Source organism: Myxocyprinus asiaticus, chromosome 10 (genome assembly GCF_019703515.2).
Source record: "Myxocyprinus asiaticus isolate MX2 ecotype Aquarium Trade chromosome 10, UBuf_Myxa_2, whole genome shotgun sequence".
NCBI classification, from domain to species: Eukaryota; Metazoa; Chordata; class Actinopteri; order Cypriniformes; family Catostomidae; genus Myxocyprinus; species Myxocyprinus asiaticus.
This window is the reverse complement of record NC_059353.1, coordinates 4,931,950-4,944,174: the sequence shown is the minus strand read 5'-3', so window position 1 is coordinate 4,944,174 and position 12,225 is coordinate 4,931,950. Positions and strand designations below refer to the sequence as shown.

General features: G+C 38.5%; 1 protein-coding gene across 2 annotated transcripts in view; it reads right to left on the bottom strand.

Moving 5' to 3' along the window:
* LOC127446825 (rap guanine nucleotide exchange factor 4-like) overlaps positions 1-12,225 on the bottom strand; it is a 176,170-nt gene that overhangs the window by 89,582 nt on the left and 74,363 nt on the right. For both annotated transcript variants that reach the window (XM_051708088.1, XM_051708090.1), the window contains exon 4: positions 10,595-10,741. In XM_051708088.1, the coding sequence (XP_051564048.1) occupies positions 10,595-10,741 (147 nt within the window). The remainder of the gene's footprint in view (positions 1-10,594; positions 10,742-12,225) is intronic.

Below are 12,225 nucleotides of genomic sequence, written 5' to 3'. Positions count from 1 at the left end.
GTTTGATAATTTGTAAGTTACAAATTGCTGTAAGAGCTTTCAGTCAAGAAAGACCAATTATAATAATCCCAAATATTACCTAATTACTTTCACCCGATGATCACAATTAGATACCATATAAGTAGAACTGTGTGTGAGAATTTGCAATGTTCAAACATGGAGCAGGATAGACTTGTAGAGAGAGGAAACCTGCATCAAAGAGGTGGTGGTGTTCCTCAACAAAGAGGTGGCCATGGGCCTAGACAAAGAGGTGGTGGTGCTCCTCAACAAAGAGGTGGCCATGGGCCTAGACAAAGAGGTGGTGGTGCTCCTCAACAAAGAGGTGGCCATGGGCCTAGACAAAGAGGTGGTGGTGCTCTTCAACAAAGATGTGGTCTTCAGAGAAATGTAGGCAGAAGATAGCGTACTGTCATCCCAAATGAAGTCCGGGCCATCATTGTTGACCATGTGGTTAACAGAGGCCTTACCATGGCAGAGGCTGCCAGGTTAGTTCAGCCTAACTTACAAAGGTCAACCGTCAGCTCTATCATCAGAACTTTTCGCCAAGAAAACCGGTAAGTCTGCTACAGTAACTATTCACTATACTTTTACAATATAGTACTGTAAATGGCATTACTGTATAGAAGAACAACATGTAATTGTCACAGTTTTATGTCATTTATAGTGGTAAAATATTGACAGCATACTGTTTTACTCTCAGAATTAACAGGAGACAACCTGGTGCTGGTCGCCCACATGTTCTGACTGACCAGCAGGAGTTGGCTGTGGTGGAAATGGTCAGGGCAAGGAATGACATACGGCTGTCTGAAATCAAGCAGGCTATCGAGGAGAGCAATGACACCTTTTCCAATGTGGCAACATTTAGCCTTCCAACTATTGCCCGCCTTTTGAAGAAGCACCAGGTTTCTATGAAACAAATTTACCTGGTGCCTTTTGAGAGAAACAATGCCCGGGTGAAACAACTGCATTCAGAATATGTTCAGGTACAACACTAAATCGGTGTACAGTATGTTCAGCTTTTACTGTATGTGATAGACATGCAATTTACAGTACTGTACTACAGAATAACAATGTCAACTATTATTTGTAAAAGAGCTAACCAAATTATTATTTTAGAGGGTGATGGAGCTGGATGCTGCTGTGAATCATCACAAGTATATTTTTGTTGATGAGGCGGGTTTCAATCTGGCAAAAACCTCATGGACGTAACTATATTGGCCAAAGGGCAACCATCCAAGTGCCTGGACAATGTGGGGGAAACATCTCAATGTGTGCGGCTATATCTGAAGATGGTGTGGTAGGCCGTAGACCAGTTCTTGGATCATACAACACTGAACACCTGATAGCTTTTCTAAATGAGCTTGAGCAGGCCTGTCAGGGTGAAGATGTCATCTATGTTATTGTGTGGGACAATGTCAGTTTCCACCATGCAGAGCTGGTTCGGGAATGGTTTCAGGCACATCCTCGGTTCATGACCCTCTACCTTCCCCCATACTCCCCTTTCCTCAACCCAATTTAGGAATTCTTCTCTACATGGAGGTGGAAGGTGTATGATCGCCATCCCCATGAGCATGTCACCCTTCTTCAAGCCATGGATGAAGCTTGCAATGATATAACTGCAGAGTAATGTCAAGCCTGGATGCGTCATGCCAGAAGGTTTTTCCCACGGTGCCTGAACAATGAGGACATTCACTGTGATGTTGATGAAAATTTATGGCCAAATGTTGAAGACCGGCTTGATGTTAATTAATATTTTGTGTATTTCAGATCACCATTTACAGTTTTTTTTTTTTTTTTCACAATGCAACCACAGTATTGTTGTAAAAATTGTAAACTACTTTTGATGTGTTTGATCAATTTGTATAAACATGTTTTATATATATATATATATATATATAGAGAGAGAGAGAGAGAGAGAGAGAGAGAGAGAGAGAGAGTAGATAGATAGATAGATAGAGATATATATATATATGGCTTTTGTCAGTTTGTTTGAACGTAAGTGTAACATCCATTGTGATGGCTGTGTATACATTTTTACAGTAAAGTAACATTCATTCAGCACTGAGGGTGATTTGAAACCTGTACCTTGTATTGTTTGCTACTGAATGAACTGATTGTTAAAAGAACTAAGTTGAAAGAAGATCTTACTGTTGTGTTTTGGTGATTAAATCAAATGTTCTCATTACATATCACGATGATCTTGTGTTTTGAAACAATGATTATGTGGAATGAAAATATGTGCAACTAGAATGAAAGCATGAGATCAGGTTTTGAAAGAATGACTAGCGGTGTTACAAGTGTGATCAGTTTAAAGTTTTGTACTAAGAGTTTTTAAAAATGTACCACTTGCTTATGAAAATTGCACCAAACCAATAAAAAAAACGGTAAATCTCTGGCCAGACTGACAAGAGCGACAGGATATCCACCAAGAACATGGGAACTTGTAGCATTATGTATTGTGAGGAGGTACAATTTATTATTTTTTATAGAACTACCGCAGGGTTTTTCATTTGTTGCGTTTTTTTTTTGTTTTTGTTTTTTTTTTCATGGATATCATTTTGTGGCAATTTTCTGTTCACTATATATGACTTTACATGTAAGAAATGTGTAAAAATGCAATGCAGATGTGAATTTTCTGTTTACATATAACATACTGCTACAAAAATAGATTTACTGTATGCATACCTGTGTACTACAGTATTGTACAGTATTGACTTTTCACAGTAAACATTTACATTTACATTTATTCATTTGGCAGATGCTTTTATCCAAAGCGACTTACAAAAGAGGAATACATTGTAAGTGAATCATCTTAAGGAGACAGTGGTATGAAAAGTGCTGTATTACAAAGTTTCACTAGCATCAGAATAGTAGTATTCAAGACAGATTAAAGTGCCACACAATTTTTTATAATTTTTTTTATTTAGTGACTGGTTAAGTACTCATGGAAAAGATGTGTCTTTAGCTGTTTTTTGAAGACAGAAATTGAGTCAGCTTCACGGATGGAGTTGGGAAAGTCATTCCACCAACATGGTACAATGAAACCAAAAGTCTGGGAAAGTGTTTTGGTGCTTCTTTGTGTTGCCTTTCCTTAGCCGACCGCAGGCTTCTGGTGGGAACGTAGCTCAGCTGAAATGATTTTAGGCATGCTGGAGCAGACCCAGTGACTGTTCTGTATGCCAGCATCAGAGCCTTGAATTTGATACATGCATCAACCGGCAGCCAGTGAAGAGAGACAAGGAGTGGTGTAACATGCGCTCTCTTTGGTTCATTAAAGACCAGACGTGCTGCTGCATTCTGGATCATTTGCAGGGGTCTAATTGCGCATGCAGAGAGGCCTGCAATGAGAGCATTACAGTAGTCCAGTCTAGTTATGACAAGTGACTGAACAAGAAGTTGTGTGAAATGTTCAGAGAGGAAGGGTCTTATCTTCCTGATATTGTAGAGTGTACAGGTAAACTTTTACCTACTGCTGAAATCGGTATCTAAATAGCTCAGTGTGATACACAATAACATTCAGCTAGACAAAACTGACATTCTTGTATTGTACAGTAAACAGTCAGTGTAAACAAAAAAGTAAAACAAAAATTAAATTTATATACAACAAATGGTGAAAAAACATCTAAACATTTTGACCAGTACGGCTCATACGTTGACAAAAAAAACTTTTCATTTTGGTGGCATTGGCCAATTTACTGACACAATAACTACTGTTGGTTCTGAAGCATTAATTACATGTTTTTGGTGAGTTACTACATTTTGCAGACATGCAATAGAGTTGTGATGTCCCATAAAACAGTTGTGACAATTGCACTTACAGTTGGTAACAGAATGTTAAGACTGTTTCAAAAATGAGCCAAAGCGATCGAGAAAAACTGTTATGTTAGTCCTAGTCTCTCTCTCTCTCTCTCTCTCTCTCAGCTTCAGGCTGCTCATGTCCCTCTCTGACCTGTTCCATTAAAATCTACCCATCAGGCACTGGGTTTCTGATCGCCCACGGGCCGCAAGAAACAAAAAGAGAGAAATAAGACAGAAATAACTCAAAAGCACTGATGTCTCCACCTTTAAAATCACTGCAGACTTATCACATACTGTTTAATTCCATATACTAGCAAAGCTCTCTCATCCACATTAACAAAAAGTACACCAGACTGAGTGACTGACAGACAGACAGACAGACAGACAGACAGACAGACAGATAGACAGACAGATAGATAGATAGATAGATAGATAGATAGATAGATAGATAGATAGAATACTGAACCCATCAGCAATGAGTAAAGTGACACCTCTGACACAATTAAGCCACTCTGTTTAGGCGCATTCACATTTGCATTGGCATGGTGAAATACAGTCATTAACATAGTTGTGTCTCGTTAGGAAGGCTGTTCTTTCAGGTTGTTTTTGCAGCTGAGAAAAGAATTGCTGTCTATGGGCACTTTGTTCAAACCAAGCTGAAAATGCCCAAAAAGTGTTGTTTGTTGGGTTGAAACAGTGCGTTTCCAAAAGAGATTTATTGGAGATTTGAGCTTCTTTAAATTTCCATAAGGATTATTGAATTAGGATAAACTCAGGATTTGACATATTTTATGATATTTCACGGATCACAATCATTGTTATCACATCTGCTCTAATGAGACCCATTTACTCCACAGCTGATGTTGGTAGATTTTGAACTTCGCAGGCTTTAGAAGAGTTTTAAGCATGTGAGGAGGTTGTTCAACATTTAAACATCATATTTTCTGGTACTTTTTTCAGAGAAATGATGTACGTTTCCATTGACGCAAAGAATTGTGGGTCGTGAGTGCCAACGAAGGATACACCTCCTGCATCCTCTGAATTCCTGTGAAAGAAGGTCGCATTTGAAGGCTGAATTTGGAGTGTCCTACTTGCTTTTCTGAAACGATACTTCTGTGACGTATGCAGCCGACAAATGCAACCTCCAGAGAACACAGCCTTCGAAAAGAGACACAGCTAATGGGAATCCGCGTCATCTTGAATTTCGCGCAATGGACTTCAGGTGGCGAAGAATTTCCCTTCACGGATTTTTGGTGAAATTTGACAGAGGAATTTTCAACGTTGACCAATAGGAAGTGTGGGTGGTGCTTCGTACACAGCTACATTGAATATTCACAATGGACAAGAATATCATTTTAGCAGTGACCTTCTTTTTAACTTCACCTCTCACAGTGTATAAACTGCAGCATTAAAAAGAGGCTGCTAGGCTCAACGTCTGCCCACGCCTTCTTTGTTGGCGGGATTTCGCCGTGTAAAGGTAAATGTGACCGCGTCTTAACTCTCTCTCCAAATTAAAGCGTGCTTCACGGGGGAATGTATATGTTGAATGAATTTAGATTTATGTATTAAGATTTAATATATTAGACCTATATATTAACACATTATAAAATGGTTTATTTGAGAAATTGGGGAACCTTGTATATTTTGAGCAGCATATTAAAAATGTATTATTGAATTTCTTAGCATTTTTTTTCCATGCTGTACCTGTATGTGATGCTGAACCTCTGAAAATTACTATTATTTGCACTACTATTTGCAGAAGTGTCTGTAAGTGATTCTGACACTTTAAAGACGCATTTATTATGTGACGAGTCGTTCATATATACTGGTTAAAATGTTACTGTAGACTATCACACAATGTGGCTTGCACTTCATTACATTCTATTCAGCTTTTAATTTAAATGAATATAAAAGCTTTTACATTTTAGATGACTAAACGTTTATTTGTGCTTTTACAATTAATAAACCTGTGTGTTCTTTTTGTGAACCTATTTAAATTTACTTACACATTATTCAGTTATTTTTTCCAGCAGTCACCTCAAACTTTTGCAGCAGCAGCAGCAGTGTTTCTTATTGCTGTGTAAATGTTCAAATTCTTCATACTTTCATAATTATCTCTGAACCTCAGTTGAGGCGTAATCCCGCTGAATTTCTCACAAGAAGCAAATTGCGCCGACTTTCTCCAAGCTTCACACATTAGCTGTTCGTGGCAAACGTCATTCATTTATGTGCACGCACTTCAGTGATAAGCATGAACTCAGGTTCAGATAGAATTGTGAGAATCACCTTACAAACATTTCTGAAAACAGCATTTCTTTCAGAGGTTCTCAGCATGCATACAGGTACAGTTAGTACGTAAAGAAATGCAAAGAAACGCAACATTTTTATATTATATATATATATATATATATATATATATATATATATATATATATATATATATATATGCTGCTCATAAGATCTAATCAAATAAATGATCAAATCATTCAAATAAACAATCTTATACACAATCTTATAATATCTTAATATATATGCCTAATATTTTAAACCTAATACACAGATGTCAATATATGTATATATATATATATATATATATATATATATATATATATATATATATATATAAATATATAAACTGCTCAAAAAAATTAAGGGAACACTTATATAAATTGTTCCCTTATATTGAAGATCAAAATCTTTACTGTACATTGTGTAATTCGTTGAGAACAAAATGACGTAACAACGGTCAATGGAAAACAAAATCACCAACCGACTGAGGGCTGGATTCAAACTCACACTGAAAATCAAAGTAAACAATTGAAATCACAGGCTGTTCCAACTTGCGTGAATTTCATTACAGCAACTCATAATGTGACTCAGTAGTGTATATGGTCCTGATGAGACGGCGGATGGTGTCCTGGGGGATCCCCTCCCAGACCTGGATCAGGACATCAGTGAGCTCCTGGACAGTCTGTGGCGCTACTTGGCGGCATCGGATGCACCGATACATAACGTCCCAAAGGTTCTCAATTGGATTCAGGTCTGGGGAAAAAGGAGGGCCAGTCAATGGCATCAGTGCCTTCATCACCCAGGAACTGCCTACACACTCTGGCCACATGAGGCCGGGCATTGTCCTGCACCAGGAGGAACCCAGGGCCCACTGAACCAGTGTATGGTCTGATGATGGGTCTGAGGATTTCATCCCGGTACCTAACAGCAGTCAGGGTACCATTGGCTAGCAGGTGGGCGTGCGACCCTCCAAGGATATGCCTCCCCAGACCATCACTGACCCACCGCCAAACCGGTCATGCTGGATGATGTTGCAGACAGCATAACGTTCACCACGGCGTCTCCAGACTCTTTCATGTCTATCACATGTGCTCAGTGTGAACCTGCTCTCATCTGTGAAGAGAACGGGGCGCCAATGGCGGACCTGCCAATTCTGGTTTTCCCTGGCGAATGCCAATCGAGCTGCACAGTGCTGGGCTGTGAGCACAGGTCCCACTAGAGGACGTCGGGCCCTCATGCCACCCTCATGGAGTCTGTATCTGACATTTTGGTCAGAAACATGCACACCAGTAGCCCGCTGAAGGTCATTTTGTAGGGCTCTTGCAGTGCTCCTCCTGTCCCTCCTCACACAAAAGAGCAGATACCGGTCCTGCTGCTGGGTTGATGCCCTTCTACGGCCCTGTCCAGCTCTCCTCGTGTAACGGCCCATCTCTTGGTATCTCCTACATGCTCTTGAGACTGTACTGGGAGACACAGCAAACCTTCTTGCGACGGCACGTATGGATGTGCCATCCTGGAGGAGCTGGACTACCTGTGCAACCTGAATGGGCTACAGGTACCGCTTCATGCTACCAGTAGTGACAAGGGCACTAGCAAAATGCAAAACTAGAGAAGAATCAGTCAGGAAGGATAAGGATAGAGCAATTGTCTGTGGCCACCACCTGCAAAACCATTCCCTTTTTGGGGGTTGTCTTGCTTTTGCCTCTCCAGTGCACCTGTTGTCACTTTAATTTGCACCAAAACAGGTGACATTGATTCACAGTCGCTTAGGCTTCCTAACTGGACAGATTGATATCCCTGAAGTTTAATTGACTTGGTGTTATACTGTAATGATTACGTGTTCCCTTAATTTTTTTGAGCAGTGTATATATCTCTGTGGAGCGATAGATACAGGGGGAGTGACTTTATTCTGTCAGAGATGACTCTTTACTCACAGCTGATAGTATTATGTAAGTGTAATTTAATATTCTTATAAATTAATATATCCTACAATTGAATATTTTAAAAGTGAGCACTTGGAATATGAGAAGATAGTATGCATTAATAAGACTTAATAAGAATTTTTTTTTTTTTAAAGCAACATGACAAGCAATAAAGAAGTATTTGGTGTGCTTTTAATGAACTTAATTGAAATACTGTATGTACATGACCAGCAAATCCACACATAATATATGAGTGATTAAGCTTTTCATATTTTAAAGTCGATCATTATTGAAAGACAATGCATTTATCCATCTTACTTGAAACAGTGGTGGCCAAATATTTTGGCACCCTATGAGCAAAGAAGGCTGCATCTTTTGTTCAAAAAATTCACAAAAATCTCACCTTTAATTGAAGTAAAACAATTGAAACAGGGGAAATTTCTCATTATTAAATCTCCAAAACATGTTGGTCACAATTATTGGCACCCTTAGAAATTCTTATGAGTAAAATACACCGATCAGCCACAACATCACAACAGCTGTTTTGGCGCACGAAGGGGACCTACACAATATTAGGCAGGTGGTTTTAATGTTGTGGCTGATCAGTGTATATCTTAAGTATATTCCCATTCATATTTTAAACTTTTTAGTGCACCTGGTTGACTAGGAACATGAAATTGTTCAGCCATGACTTCCTGTTTCACAGGAGTATAAATATGAGGTAACACACAGGCCAAACTCCCTTAATCATCAATCACAGTGGGTTAGACTAAAGAATATAGTTCTGATGTGTGGCAAAATGTTGTTGAGCTTCACAAAATCAGAAGTGGCTATAAGAAAATAGCCAAAGCATTGAAAATATCCATTTCCACCATCAGGGCATTAATTAAGAAGTTCCAATAAACCGGAGATGTTAAGAATCGCCCTGGAAAAGGACGTGTGTCTATATTGTCTCCATGCACAGTGAGGAGGATGGTTCAAGTGGCCAAAGAATCTCCAAGGATCACAGCTGGAGAATTGCAGAAATAAGTTGGGTCTTGGAGTCAGAAAGCCTCCAAAACTGCAATCAGACATCACCTACATCACCACAAGTTGTTTGGGAGGGTTTCAAGAAAAAAAGCCTCTGCTGTCATCCAATAACAAACTCAAGTTTCTTCAGTTTGCCAGACACTACTGGAACTTCAAATTGGGCCTGTTTCTATGGTCAGATAAAAAAAATAAAATAGAGCTTTTTGGCAGCAAACACCAGAGATGGGTTTGGTGTACACAGAGATGAAGTACCCAGTGCCCACAGTTAAATGTGGTGCTGGATCTTTAATGTTGTGGGGCTGTTTTTCTGCCAGAGGTCCTGGACATTTTGTTCGGATACATGGCATCATGATAAAAAAATCAAACCTGGCTGCCTCTACTAGAAAGCTTACAATGGGCTCTGGTTGGACCTTCCAGCAGGACAATGATCCAAAACAAACATCAAAATCTACACAAAAATGGTTCACTGACCACAAAATCAAGGTTCTGCCATGGAACATGAACCCCATAGAACACATGTGGGGTGAACTGAAGAGGAGAGTCCACCAACATGGACCTCTGAATTTGAAGGATCTGTAGAGATTCTGCAAGAGGAATGGTTCTCCAACCTCATTAGGCATTATAAGAGAAGACTCAGAACTGTTCTCTTGGCAAAGGGAGGTTGCAAAAAGTATTGAATAAAAGGGTGCCAATAATTATTGCCAATGCGTGGAGAAAAATATTGATTTAATAATGAGATATTTCTCCTGTTTTAATTGTTTTACTTAAATTAAAGGTTAGATTTTTGTGATTTTTTTGAATGGATAAACAATGCAGATTTTTTTCACAGCCTTCTTTGCTCATATTTACCAAGGGTGCCAATATATTTGGCCGCAACTGTTTTTTTAAATAGTTTATTTTAGGTTTATTTTTTCATATATATTTTAGAGTAGGTAATGATCAGGAAAACAATTAAAATGTCTTTAAAAAAAATGCGAGACTGCTGAAAATCAATTTTTATCATAAAGAAATAGGCCTGATTATCATTAAAAGACGATTTTGTGAATTTCTGTAATTGTTTCTTTGAAGTTGGCAGGTTATGTTCCCAATTAGAGATCTCATGTCTGTGAGCAAAGTGAGTCTCCAGAAATAGTAAGAGTAGGTCATTTTTCACCTGTTTGAGTTAACATTGACTAATGATCTCATAAACATTATATACTGTAATAATGTAAGTTAATGTCTTAAATGAAAATTATTTTAATGTTTTACAGAAAGTCAATCATATCTGCCAAAGAAAGCGTAACATGTGTTTTACTGCCCTCTGCTGGCTAGAAGTGGGAAAGCAGTGACAATCCGGCTCTAAAGTCCTCTCTGTACATTTGATCTGCATATTTAAAAGCAAACACATAAAACACAGTTCCCCCAAAAAATATAATTATTGTGAGTGTTTGTGTATGGATAAACCTTATCCAAAACTAGAAGTTAGGCAAGTAAGACATGCTACCACACACTGCCGGAAACATTCAAGTGTTTTATTTCTGTACCATATAATGTCAGTGCTCAGAGGTCTGTCGTACCTCCCACAGGCTCCTGAACTCCCTCTGCTCAATCCGCAGTAGTTCACTAAACTCTCGGGTGACTATGGTGGCATGGCGTGGCGTGTTGTCCAGAATAGACTCCCCGAAAGCTGTGCCAATGCCCAACGTACAGATGGTGACAGCATCCTTAAAATCAGGAAGAGAATGGGTTAGTTCAAAACTATATTTCGAAGAAGACAAGAGGAGGGATGGAGGTTATATATAGAAATGAGCCATTTGAGATGTTTCTGATTGAAAGAGGGTTGGATTTTTTAGATTAACACACACACACACACACACACACACACACACAGAGAGAGAGAGGGAGGTCAGTGCTCCTTTTGACCCATATGGTTTGTAATGTAAGCAGCGGCTCTGTTAGAAGAGTTGTTCTAGTTTTCTGTGCTGTAGTCTATAATAAGCACCTGCACTCAATTGAGAACTTCCACAGTAAGCTGAATGGTTTTGTCTGTAAGGAGAGATCATATTAGACTTGCATACCCTGACTATTGACAGTCAACATAAAGTCTGGTCCACATTATACTTTATTTTGGCCAAGAACCATCCACTTACAGAGCAAGAGGCCATCTGACTGACATGTAAAGCAACCAACCACAATTTGTTTGGTTTTTACGAGCTGTTTAGGGGCTGTGTTAACTGAAATGTTTCATACCACAAGAAAAGGCCAAAATGGACAAAATCCGAAAACACCAAAATATAGCGGAAATATCAGGTTGAGAGAGTGCTTTCCATTTGCATCAATGCAATATGCATCAGACAATCAGTGAACGGACTGTTGCCATGCTATCTGAGGCCAAAGCTGTTTTCGCATACTTCCAGAGTATGTACTGCATTTGATGAAGAATGTACTTCTCAGGCTCGGCAGTTAGTACAGTACGTTCTTTAGGTATGCAGTTTAGTAGTATCACTTTAAAATCTAACAGTGCTAAATAAAATGAGTTCATTTCACTCAAATATTTCTAAAAATGTATGTCACTTAATAGATAAAAGTTAATTGAAATCATGAACTGATTATATTAAGCAGAACTCGATCTGAATTTTTATGTTCTTTTCAAATGAAATTACTATAGTTACAGTATTTTATTTAGTCTATCAGCCTATGTTTATGGTTGACATGCAACCTTTTCACTGTTTTCTAATTTATTTTGAATATTCTATGAATAGAAATTACTTACGAATTAGTTTAGACCTATCCATGCCGCTTTTTTAGTAAACGAAGAATGAGTCAAAATTATTTTTGTGGTAGTAAACATGGTCAAAAATGCTGTTAATTGAGCTTAAATGCTTTTGAACCAGGAACATTCCTTAAATGTGAAGCGTTAACACCATAATTTTCTCATGGGAAAAGAGTGAAAATGCTGTACTTTTTCACAGTTTAATTTTTTTTCAGCAGGAACTTCCCATCACCACAGTTCACTCACTCACTTGCAGCAACTGTGAACAGGTAGATACGCGAGGTAAGCTATGTCTCTATATTATAACTTTTTAATGCAAACATCCCATTGCTGTACTTTTTCATCTTAACGTTAATCAGCTATTAAACATTAATTTGGCTATTGTTATCTAGCTATTGTGACATAATGTTATTGAATCTGGACAGGGGGATTTCC